This window comes from Diabrotica virgifera, chromosome 2 (assembly GCF_917563875.1).
Source record: "Diabrotica virgifera virgifera chromosome 2, PGI_DIABVI_V3a".
NCBI classification, from domain to species: domain Eukaryota; kingdom Metazoa; phylum Arthropoda; class Insecta; order Coleoptera; family Chrysomelidae; genus Diabrotica; species Diabrotica virgifera.
The window spans coordinates 133,575,757-133,589,520 of record NC_065444.1 but is presented as its reverse complement, the minus strand read 5'-3'; the positions used below and the strand labels follow the sequence as shown (position 1 = coordinate 133,589,520).

The following is a 13,764-nucleotide window of genomic DNA, read 5'->3' as shown; positions in this document are numbered from 1 at the left end:
CGGGTCCCCCTTAACGAACCTCCCTGTTTTAAGAGCCAATATATGGTAGAGGTACATCTGCAGGGTACGAGGTTTCTCCCATATGATAATCTGAGGCGCTCGAGTAACTGCAAAAATCCCCACTTGGGCTCCCCTACCATTAAGAGCAATATATAAGAAATGTACAAGTAGTATTTGCACAGAGATATTATAATATGATTCCCCAAGTAATTGTGTAAGTTAATTTACTGTTTTTTATGCCGTTGACTAAATATGATTTCATGTCATAATAACAAAATAGATATAACTCACACACAAAGAATATTATAATTCCTAGAGATCCGAATTTTAGAAATAATGGCACTAATTTCTGGACAATATTTGTCATGAATACTTTTCAAAAATATTTGAGTAAAAAAATATTGAAAAACAATACTACTACTACAGTAGGATTAATATAAACTGCGCTTCAGAGAAAACGGGCCATTCACAAAATTTAAAAAAAATTTGATTTTTTTATTTTTCTCTTATTTATATCAAATTAAATCTATTGTGTATTAATTCAGCTACTTTTGTAGCACGTAACCAGACATTATCATTAAAAACAAATGAAAAACAAGGACAACATTGAGAAAATAATGAATGTATGAAAATTTTGATGTATCAATACAGTTACAGTTATAGCAATAATTGAATTATAGGGCCAAGAAAAGGCAAGTATCACTAGTTTCAATAATGTGTGTTGCCACTACGATTCTGGATACCACTCATCATTCGATTTGGCATAGAACTGATCATGTTTTGATGTCCTTTGTGAGAAAGTGGTCCATCCCTAAATGAGAACTTTTTGAAGCTCTTCGCGCGTTGTCGGAGCAAGTATACGACGTCTTACGTCCATGAAGTAAAGCTCCATGTTTTCTCAATAGGATGAAGGTCTGGACTTTGAGAAGACCAGTCCATTTTGGGAATACCAACATATTCAAGACACGATGTTACAATATTTGCCGTGTGTGATATCGCAATATCTTATATTAACAAAAAACTATTACCAATAAACGCAGCATATGACATTATACGATGTTGTAGGATATCTGTTTTCTATCGGTGAGCTGTTAATGTGTCCTTCTTAATCAAGACGAGATCCTTGTGTGCCTCAAAAGAAATCCCTGTCCAAAACATTACTGAGCCACCATCAAAAGCAACCCGGTGTGACCGAGTGCAGGCAGCATAACGTACTCCTTCTGTGGACCTTATTTCGACCATCTCTACCACACATTGATATTCTACACTCATCCGTAACCAACACTTTTTCCCAATCGTCTATTATTTAGTTGACGTGTTCACGGACAAAACTATGTCTGCGTCTTTTGTGAGCAGCAGTACGTAATGGCCTCGTTGCTGTATTGCAAGCTATCCAACGCTGTTCTGTTAACCGTTGTCGAACAGTAGAAATGCAGAGTACTAGTCCTTGGGCTTGCTGAATATGGCCTTGGGGGATTTTAGCAGTTTATGTCCAGTTTCGCAATGCAGCAAAAGTGAGAACGCGATATTCTCTGACTGTTATCTTCCTTTTTACACGCGTGCGGGGTCGCTGTTGATGAGATATGGTCTCAAGAAATCGTTGGTAAATTCTCTGCACAATTGAACTACTAACATTCATCTGTGTTGCCATATCCCGTTGGCTTGCTCCATTTTCCAGCAATGTAACAATCTGAACCGACTTTCGATATTTTTCCATCGTTATTAAGCAATACAATTCACTGTAAGGAGACCAGTGTAACAGTAAGATATATTAGAAGCACTACAATAGTTCACATGGTTCTCAAAACAATCAATTTCGCGAAGCTTCGTTGATTCGTAAATAATGAGATTCGTAAACCTATTAATATGATTTAATAGGTTTTGCGAATTGGTTTATGTTCAAGCTAGCTTCTTAGTATACACGATAATTAATTTAATTTAATCAACATAAAACAAATTTAAAAAAACTGAGAAACATACAAAAAAATATAAAATTTTCTAAATTTTGGTGGTGGCTCGTTTACTATGATGCAGAGTGTATAATCACCTATTGCTGAAAAAAAAAAGAACAAAATCTTAATCTCGAAATGGTATTTATTATTCACGTTCTGTAAATGGTTGGCACATAATTTAAATTAATCCAATTTGATATACAGTGATGAGAGCGCTAATACCGGCAAAATAACACACAAGATGGAAAGCATAATACATTGTGTAGTGAAAAGAGATGGAACTAGTAGAGATGGAAATTATCAATATAAACGTATACATTAACATTACATTACATAGTTTCCTACCTTTAGACGTATCGGAGAAGTATGACAACTGTCACGGTGAAAGGATTTTATAAAATACTCCTATATTTTAAGGTAAATATTGAGTATTTTTTTTTGTATTTTAGGTCATTGTATCAAATGGTATTTCTTTCCTGTCGTTCGTTACTTCAAAACCTCGAGCTTTTCAAATTCTCGGCCCAGAAAGCCCGAGCTGTCTCGAGTTGGCGCCCTTCTTCGTCTCTCCTTGTCGTACTTTTCATATCGTTCTATTTCCAGTGTTCTTATCTAGTTGCCTTCAATTTTTGTATTAACAGGTCTCATTTTCTTCCTTGTCTCTGCCATTTCATTATCCCATATATCTGTTTATACACTCGCGATCATAAAAAGCAGGTCGCTCGATAAGTTATTCAAGTTAGATGTCTCGAATTTTCTACATCTGTTGTCCGATTTGAGTGATTTTTTAGTATGTTATAGCCTTATTCTTTAGCAATATCGCTATAATAATATTGTTGCTAGACCGGTAAATTGTCATTGTATACCGAGTGTAACAATCATACTGTGTTTATTCCTAAAAGTTCGGAACACCCTGTGGAATGTTTTAGGATAGATAAAATATTGAAATTAAAACTAAATTGTAGCCTTAGGCTCTCTTAACATTTTCTTTTTTGATTTATTTGTTTATGTTGGATATAAAAAAAAAGTTAAGCACTTTAATAACTAGCCATGTTCCTCATCAATACAGGGTGTTTCTAAATAAGTGCGACAAACTTTAAGGAGTAATTCTGTATGAAAAAATAATGACAGTTTGCTTTATAAACATATGCCCGCAAATGCTTCGTTTCCGAGATACGGGATGTTAAAATTTTCCTTACAAACTGACGATTTATTTATTGCTCTAAAACCAATAGGGATATGCACATGAAATTTAATAGGTTTTAAGATGCAGTTATTGTGGATTTTTTGACATACAACTAATAATTCTATATTCACCATTGGCGTGCATACGGGTATAAACATTTTAGATACATCCCGTATGCACGCCAATGGTGAATATAAAATTCTTAATTGTATGTCAAAAATGCGGCATAACTACCTCTTAACAATTACCAAATTTCATTTACATATCTCAACCGCTTTTAGAGCAATAAATAAATCGTCAGTTTGTAAGAAAAAATTCAACATCCCGTATCTCGAAACCGAATAATTTGCGGCCATACGTTTATAAAGCAAACGGTCATTATTTTTTCATGCAGAATTGCCCCTTAAAGTTGGTCGCACTTATTTAGAAACACCCTGTATTGATGAAAAACATGGTTAGTTGTTAAGGTGCCTAACTTTTTTATTATCCAACATAAACAAATAAATCAAAAAAGAAAATGTTAAGAAAGCCCAGGTTACAATCGAGTTTTAATTTCAATATTTTATCTACGCTAAAACATTCCACGGGTTGTTTCGAACTTTGAGGAATAAACACAGTATGATTGTTACACCCGGTATACAATGATCATTTACCTGTCCAGCAACAATATTATTATGGCGATATTGTTAAAGAATAAGGCTATAAAATACTAAAAAAATCACTCAAATCGGACCACAGGTTTAGAAAATTCGAGAAATCTAACTTGAATAACTCATCGAGTGACCCGTTTTTTATGATCGCGAGTGTATATCTCAAACTAATATTCAGTGTATTGAAGCTATCCCGAATACTCACTTGGAGATTTAGTGTCTCTCTGTCCATTTGATTTGTTCTTCTGAGTTAAGCTTTTCCTGTTAATATCTTCAATAACTTCTATCTTTTAATTCTTACTCTATTTCAACACAATACATAGAATTTGAGTTACAAATTAGAATTTTATAAAAACTCCTGTCACAGACGTAAAGGTAGGAAACCATGTAATGTAATGTTAATTTATACTTTTATATCGATAATTTCCACCTCTACTAGTTTCATTCCTTTTTTTCAAAATGTATTATGTTTTCCATCTTTTGTGTTATTAGTGCGCTCATCACTGTATTATGTATCTATGCATGTATGATATGCGTAATTGTGTGGTTGAAAATATTGCAAAAGATAAAATTAAACATCTGAAAACTACAGACTTTGCAAAAATGATTACAGAAGGCATCACTATAAGCGGAAGTGGAAGCATCACTAATATACTTTCACGAATAATTTTGAGTAGTATCTGGAAACCATCGGTGGGTAATAAAAACGGAGTCTGCGTATATGATCTTTTGGAAATTATTTTTTTTGTTTTTCCTTGTGTAATCGTAACTGACAGTTGACGAGAAGGAAAGGGAGAATATGTAGATGTGCAATAAAAATTAATGTTACTCTCAGTTTCCTAGGAGCTCAATTATACAGTGGAATGTCATATATTTAAGGAAACCAAATCGAGCAAGAAATTTGAATTTTGCTGATCGAGTTTTAAATGCAATCGTATTTTTTATACAGGATAGTGCTGGTCAACTTATTGTAGTCAATTTCCCCATCACACAAAAAATGCTAGTCGGCAATTAAACGTTCTGCAACATACTTATAAAACAATTGGAAATACTAAACATTAGTTTGCCTGCAGATTACTCATGGATGTACATGTACATCCGCTGATTTCGAAAATGTAAATAATTCCTTTTTTTTGTTAACCACTGAAAACGTAAGAACTGTGTTGATTAAAATAATACGCATAGGAAATAATACGTCATTACAAGTAAAAGACGTATGGCTGCAATCACAAAGACGTTTGAGCAAAATTCATGCCAAGGTAACGTTTGATTTTGTATGTACACCAAGAATTTATTGTTCATATGGGTGTTTATTTCCTAATACAATTATGTAATACTTATTTTAAGAATATGTAAATAAATTAGTGAAATTTTTCAAAATATCTACCTACCGTAGAATTTATTACGATTCACTTTTATTTTCCGACTATTTCTCTTAAAAGTATTTATATCTCTAACTATACAAGTTTTACCACAAACTTTTTTCTAGTCTAAACATACTTCCACAATTGCTGCAGGGATTAGTGTTAATAAAAGAAAAAAATTAAGAAGTTGCATATCTATTAAAACAAACTAAGAAAAAACAACTAAAAAACATGTTTAGTACATACTAATACTAATACAAAATTTAGAAAAGAAACGACAATTAATTACAAATGCAGTGCAACAGAATAAGTTCTAAAAATGTTGTGTTAAATGCGTGAGTTTTACTGCGAACTAAGTAATAAAGTCATAAGCCAACTGATTAAAGATAATATAGATAATATTAATGTTGATGTAAATATCAACTTTCTAAATCCGTATAAAATTGTAAATTAATAACACTAAAAAATAACAAACAGTTTATAACTAAACAGGTTTCTGCTTTTTAAACAAAAGGCCAAAAATTATTTTCAAGAAAGGTTAATTGTTACTAATTACGTCGACGTTATATTCACAGTGTAAAATAATAAAAGTGTAAATTTTTGTGTTAATAAAATAGAAAATGCTATTGTTTTCATCGCGACCGTTTCATAGTTCGGAGCCTGGTCTAAAAAAGACCGAACTGAAAAGACAGATTGAAGTTATTGAAATGCGATTGTTAATGGTGTCTGTTGAGAATAGAATAGGGCTTTTCATCGATTGTCATTTGTTTCGAGCTCCTGTCATATGTCACATAATATTAATATATCTACGTCATACGTCTTTGGTTTATATCATTGGTAATACGAATAACGTATGACGTAGATATATTAATTTTATGTGACACATGACAGAAGCTCGAAACAAATGACTGTGAATGAAAAGCCCTATAGAGAGATACCGCAAAGGTTAACGTTAATAACGTGGCAAGATGTAAATAAAGGATAACGGTCTATTTCAACACAGGCATCAAGAGAGTTATCGCAAATGTTTTGGGGCGGGGCTTAACGTTATTATGACAACCGACGTTTGGAATTAAATGTAACCCAGAAATTAATGTTGAGGAATACTGTAAGTGTTTTTTTATTGAAAAATGAATTTGGATATTGAGCGGGTTGACATGCATTTTAATTTTATGAATTTAACCAACAATACATATAAATAATCAGTATAAAAATAATATAAAATATCTGAATAACTAATATCCTAAGCAAAAAAAGTAGTCTATTGTAGACAAAATTTGTACACAAGCATTTCTCAACACAGGAAACAAGATAATTTACAATTTTTAGTTTATAAAATTTGTATTCTACAAATTATTTTTGTTTCATCCCAAATGTCAAATTAGCGTTAACGTTATTACCGTCCCTTATTTCGACCTAAATAGCGGGACACTTTATCTGGTATTAGCGTAACATTCACTCTGCGCTTGCATACATGTCAAAATAGCGTATTCCGCTATTAGCGTGCGATAAAAATGTCTTTGCGATATATCTCTAATATTATGGATTGACCAGGTTATAAACAGAGAACTGTTCTTCTCGAAATGATCTCAAACCAAGTGAGCCAGATTGAATTTTGCACGAGAACACTACTTGCCTTGGACAATAACTGATTGGAATGTATTGATTTGTGATAAATTGCAATTCTGTCTAGCGGCTCATATAAACGGGTATGAGTTATGAGTTTGGCGACGACCAGGTGAGAGAAGGCAAGAAATGCTTTCAACAAACTGAAAAAAGTATTCTGTAGCAGAGATATTACAAACTCTTTAAAGATAAGACTTCTTATTCTATGGGTTGGAGACTTGGACATTAAAGAAAGATGTTTCAGACAGACTAGAAGCCTTCGAGTTATGGGCCTACAGAAGAATATTAATAATAAGTTGGGTGGATAGAGTCACGAATGTCGAAATGTTGGGAAGAATACGAAAAGAAAGAGAGGTTTAAATATAATTAAAGTTAGAAAACTTCAATATCTGGCACATGTCATGAGGGGCGAGCTTTATAACTTGTAACGGTTAATAATACAAGAAAGAATACAGGGTAGAAGTAGTCGTGGAAGAAGACACATATCCTGGTTAAACAATTTGAGAGCTTGGTTTAACTGCACTTCTGCCGATCTCTTTAAAACAGCGGTATGGAAAGTGTGGATTGCCATGATGGTTGCCGACCTTCTAAGAGGAGATAGCACATGAAGAAGAAGGCGAGAGAAATGTTCAAATGTGTATTGAAGAGCGATTTTCATTTGGCGTACAATCATTATATTATGGTGCATAGTGAGATATATCTTTTGATGTTTGCACGGAGTTAGTCTTCATCTAGAATTGGACGTTTACTGCACGTAGGTACCTGGCATAGGTTTTAGAAGACCGACCGTTTTGTTTTTATAATTATTCAAAAAGACGACGCAATATTTATGCATGATAATACCCGACCTCATACTGGTCGGATAGTAACTGAGTTTCTTAACGAGTTTCAAATCACGCAATTTATTTAAGCTGCTCGTAGTCAAGATTTAAATCCCATTGCAATATTTGGGATGAGATGGGGAGACATGTGCTGGCTACCAGACATTCTACCGAGCTTCACGACATAGTGGAGAAGTAATGGCACAATTTTCGGCGGAATGTGATCCAAGGTATGTATCTTCGTTTGCAAGCTGTTATCACTGCCAGTGGAAGTACTCACTCCTGAAGTCCTTAAATTTTCTTTTGTTTCAACGAGAAGCGTATGAAAGTAATCTTTGTTACTTTGCTTTGACTTTAACAAAAACAGATAACTTTATTTGAGAGCAAATCTGGTTCAGACGAGGGCATGGAATCTGAAGAAGAAAAAGCAAAAGGTCATAAAAACCGATTATTAAAAACAAATACCAACATGAGTTATTGTTCACTTTCATATCGAAATCAGACCAGTAATTACGGGGATTCTTAATAACGACATACCTAATACGGAGAAGGCGCAAAATGGGCGGAACCTTCTTTACCATTATTTATAGAATCAGTTTTGAATATGGTAATACAGGACGATGTGTGAATTTGTGTATTTGTGACAAAATTCAAAAGTGAATGATGACTCGTGTGATTTCGTAACCTTCTTCTTCTTCTTCTTCTTATTTTTGTGTAGACAAGACTCTGTCTGTTTTTCAATGTGCCTCCAGTAAGTTGTCATTCTATCGTTTTCGTGGTCTCCCACTGATCGTCTTCTTATTGGGGAGCCGTCTCTCGCAGTCTGTACTACTCTATTCGTTGTCATTCGGCTTATGTGGTCGTTTCATTCTACTCTTCTGTTGTCCACCTTGCATCTCCGTCGTATATCTGCACTTCTAGCTCTATCCCATAGTGTCTTACCATCGATTTTTCGAAGTGTTTTCATCTCTACTGTTTCTAGCATTATTTTTGTCTTTGTTCATAATTTGGTCATTATTGTTCTTATGACTGTTTTGTAAATTCTGCTTTTCACTTCTCTTCCGATATTTTTATTTATCCATATTGTTTCATTCAGGCAACCAGGCAACCTGCGGCTTTGTTTGCTTTATTCACCTGATCTTGCAATTCTGTTTTGAGCTTTCCTTAGCTAAATAGTGTGATGCCTAGATATTTAAACTCCATGACTTGTTCTCTTATCTGACCCTCCAGCTCTAATTTACACCTTATTAGATTTGATTTTATAACCATGCATTTAGTCTTTTTTGGGGAAATTAACATGTTAAATTTTCTAGCGGTTATATTAAATTGGTGCAACATACGTTGTAAATCATCTTCACTCTGAGAGATTAGTATTGCGTCGCCTGCATAGCAGATTATCTTAATTTTTTTTTCTCCCATTTGGTATCCTTTTTTTGTTCTTAATTTTTTTATTATTTCATCCATGATCAAGTTGAACAATAGAGGACTCAGGGAGTCTCCCTGTCTTATCCCATTGACAGCTTGAATTGGGTCGGTTAGTTCTTCATCTACTTTTACTTTTATTGCGTTGTTCTGGTAGATATTTTCGATCGTTTTAATTATTCCTAGAGGTACGTCTCTTGCGTATAATAAATGGATAACGTCCTTTAATTTTACCCTATCAAATGCCTTCTTAAGGTCCACGAAACATAAGTATGCCGGTTTGTTGTATTCTAACGATTGCTCTTGAACCTGCCTCATTATATAGCGTCGGTGCATGATCTTCCCGACCTAAAACCTTGTTGTTCTTCTGCTAATGTAACGTGTTCTGATTTTGTAACCAATGGTGAAAACTGCGACTCGTGATAAAATACAATGAAACTTGAGCAACGTGGACACTGCCTAACACCGAATCTTATCCATGACGAAAACTTTTATCATTACCGGCATATGGAAAACATACGATTTCTTTTACACAGATTTCACTGTATTTTTTTAATACCATCATCAGTTCTCAATGGTTAAAAATTATCTTGCCTAATTCTACCTGCCCGTGCGCAAATAATAAACACCGTAGTGAACGGTAAAAGCTACTATTGAATAGAAGATGATCAAAAAGTACATCGTGTGTATCTCAAATATTAAAGTACGCCATAATTTTGTTCAATAAACGTTGAGTAGAGGAGCGTTAGATAAAGGACATCGTGGGAATCGTAACCATTGTACTCCCGAAACCAAAGAATAGTCCAAATAATAGACACCATATTATATACAAAAATAATAGACAAGGTACTTTTCCATTAGAACAACGAACACATTAGTGTTCAATTTGCCATATTCCCCAGATTTGGTTCACAGCGATTATTAACTGTTTGCAGATCTGGAAAATGTAAAAAATGTATTGTAGTTCCAAGGTAATCGTTGCTGTAAATGGATAATTCGAGAATTTGGATTCATAGATTTACAAGTAGATATTAAGTAATAATTTGGAATATCGTTGGAAAATGTGTGAAAAAATACCTGCTTTCTTTGTTACGTCATTTAGTTATCTGGCAATTCTCTTACACCATCTTTATCTTAAGTTTCATGTTAGTCGGACGATCTTGGATAAGCTCTCCTAATTATTGTATATAATTTTGTTCTGAAGAAACTTTCTTTTTATACTAATATATTATATTTCTCTTCACCTCTCTTCTCATGCCTTATAAGCAAACCATGTCATTTCACAATGCCAATAAATATATTAGCAAATATGGTAGAGGCAAAAATTAGTGGTATTACTAACTAAACTAAAAATTCATATACCTGAATAAAAAATTGTTTTGAATAGTTCACGTAAAAACCCATTCAACAAAAAAATATACCGATCTAGACCTGATCCTGTTGCCTCTATCAAGTATAAAAATATTTCTCTACTAGATTTCAAAATATATTAATGTTTTGTCGTTTTGTAATTATTGCTGACTTTAAATATACCTTAAGTAAAGGAAAATTCAAGAGGATTTTAAACTACTTAAAGACTGTTAAAACGAAGATTATATTAAGAACATGATTAGATGTTTAAAAAAGTTAATTATGAATATTCAATTCAAATTATCAATTACATCTTACAGTATACGTGTTGTCTAAAATTTTAAATATGTATAAATATCGTATACTCTAAATAGCGGAAGTAAAGATATAACGGAAGATTTTTATACTTAACAGAGTAATGGATTAAACATTTACTACAGAAAGACAGCATTACGTTTATACATTTAATCTAAACTACCACGTAAATTTCATCTTAATAACAATAATTGGCAGATTGGCTAATTGATATAATCACAAATACAATCATTTTACAAATTGTTCAAAATATAAAATATTTATGTGATATACTTCGTAGAGACATAATCACATAATATTGCAATCATGATTCATATATTCTAATATATTATGGTTTGTATTATATTATAAATTTTTATGATTTATAGTATTTTGAAAACGAGGTACATCGAAACTAAACCAAAATCTGAATAATTTTCATAAAACATTGATTGTTTATATCATACAATAGCTCTGTTTTAAACAAGTTGATATTTAATTACGGTGTTTATTCAGATACAATCTCTACACCACATAAATAGGCTTTTTTTAAATAGTTTAATTAAAAATTGACTCATAATGGTCGATGGCCAAAACCATCATTGCACCAAACTAGTTGGAACCTTCTGATAAGGGCTGTCCATTAATCACTGAGACTCGAAAAGGGGGAGGGTCCATAAAAAATCACGGAATATCACATGGGGGGGGGGGTATAGTAATATATCACGTGTATTTATTTTTTCGGCAAACGCACGATACTTAACAGAAAAGCGGCGTAACGTGTATTTATTTTCGCGTACAAAATCGAATCGAACGCGAAATCACCAGGTGGTGAAGTATGATGATCGCGCGATTTTGCAGTCGTCCAGTGGCATATATATTTCAAAGCCTCAACAGCATGATGGCAAAAGGTTTCGTCCATTTCTTCTACGTCGGTATCTTGAAATTACTCCAACGTATGTTTCAGCAGACTGATTATAACCTCTATTGCCCTAGCTTGCAGAAGGATCGTCTACTGTTGGAAATTACATGCCAGCTGAGTGCTTTATACTTGTGTACAAATAAAAAAGCTAAAGCACATAGTTCAGTATACAACCATACTGATTCTAACGTTTTAAATGCAGTGGAGAGAGGCACAATATTCGACGTTTCCGCATCCTCACGCGACGATCGAACGGTAGATCGAGAGAGATTCTCTGCCTAGTGCGTGAAAATGATGAGGCCGAGTGGCTTAATGAAACCGATATTGGTCTTCAACAAAGCACTCTGACAACAACTGACTTGCAAGATGTTTATCCAGTTGTTGGTGTTAAAGAAAGTCTTGCTATTCCGTGGTCCGAGGATACTGTACATTAAATAATAATGTATTAGTACAAAAAATTTTTTCGCATTTCTTTCATTATTTTTATGTCAGTGAAAAACAACCTGCAACTTTTCTATTTATCTCTAAACGTTATTATTGTAGTTTTTAATTTTCTATAATAAAATTAAATGATTCTGTATTCTACACCTAATAGTCTCCCGTTTTATACCGCTGACGCGGCTTTGGGATTATAGCAGGGTAGTCTGCTATATCTAGGACCTACGGTATACAAGGAAGGTAACAGGGCCAGTGCTACCCTTCAACCGCCCGTTATTACCCCTGGTTTTACCCAAGGCTGAGTCGACCTGGGGCCTATAGACATTTTTAAAAATGTCGAGTTGTTCTTGCCGGCGGTGGGATTTGAACCCCGGCCTACCAACACTCGAGTCAAGCATACTACTGCCTGAGATACGCCGGCCCTGTATTTTATAAAACAAATATTTACAACAAAATTAAGATTTTTTTGTAGATACTAAAAAATACACGTGATTTAAATTAAAACTCGATTGTAGCCTTAGGCTTTCTTAACATTTTGTTTTTTGATTCATTTGCTTATGTTGGATAATAAAAGAGTTAGGTACGTCAACAACTAGCGATGTTTTTCATAAATAAATCCTCATTTTAGGCTTAGTTTAATAAACAAGCCTAAAGTAGGCTATGAGAAATTAACAATTAATGGATGTCAAATTGTTAACAGTCAAAAAGTGTCTAGTTTATTGTGAAAATTAGTAGATTTATTATTTAAAGTTTCAATTAAGTCCGTATTTTTTTATGTTATTTGGTGGAAATGGAACGAGCTACAAGGAATTTAAACCGCGATGGGTGTGTTCAAGTAGTGATCTTACCTAGCGAAGGAATTAGCTACCATGCTATCGACTCATTGGTCATTGATTATTCGACGTGTCGGTTTTATACTGATACCTAGTTCATTTATAGTTACTAGATTTCTTTTCTAAAACTGCACTATCTGGTCAAATGATATTCCCTCCTTATCATTGGTACAAACACTCCAATGCTTTGACAATTCAAAGGGTACATTCAAGACTATCTTAAACCTGACCATTTTTCTATCCAACTATTTATGATAAAATCCATTTTTGTGAGCAATTCTTCAGCTCTTCAGATTTCGGTACTATTTACTTTGGTAGATACCGCAATTATAGATTGACAAGTAATTGTCATATAATGGTAGAGTGAGTTAGATAGATAGTTTAATAAGTTCAGTGCGAACAGTAGAAAAAGAAATTAAACCGAGATAAACAGTTAAAATATAAATATATTATATTAAAAAACTATACTTTCTCTACCTTATTACCTATATAGTGCACCATGAAGCAATATTATATGTGTTAAATATAAAGTATATTGTTACTCAAATAAAATGTAAAAATTTTAATATAATGAAGGCCACACTTTTTAACTAGTAATCAGAGTTAATGTAATTATATCAAATTTAAGCCAACTAAGTATAAGTAATTAACTAACTACATTTATCATCTACTGTATAAAATATATAAAGAGGAATAACATTTAAAAAATAATCAAAATATTTTTATGGAATCACTGGTCCAATAATCACAAATGGCAAGTTGTGCGGAAAAAAAATTTTCTACAGCAAACCGATATCCCTTAAAGCGCCTTCTACGGCTTCGTCCTTAACAAAATTATAAAAGTACGTTAAAAACAACGTTAACTAGTTAAGAGGATAGTATGCTTCAAAATGCTTAAAAGATATACAA

The 13,764-nt window shown here is 33.2% G+C and overlaps 1 protein-coding gene across 3 annotated transcripts in view; it reads right to left on the bottom strand.

The window, feature by feature from the left end:
- Nucleotides 1-13,764, bottom strand: part of LOC114330071 (AP-1 complex subunit sigma-2) — a 72,567-nt gene that overhangs the window by 16,455 nt on the left and 42,348 nt on the right. Inside the window, exon 5 of one of the 3 annotated variants that reach the window (XM_028279381.2) lies at nt 5,329-13,679. The exons of the other annotated variants lie outside the window; for them this stretch is intronic. Coding sequence (XP_028135182.1) covers nt 13,635-13,679 — 45 coding nt within the window. The 3' untranslated portion in view covers nt 5,329-13,634. Of the gene's footprint in view, nt 1-5,328; nt 13,680-13,764 lie in introns of those variants that run through there. 3 annotated transcript variants of the gene reach the window in all.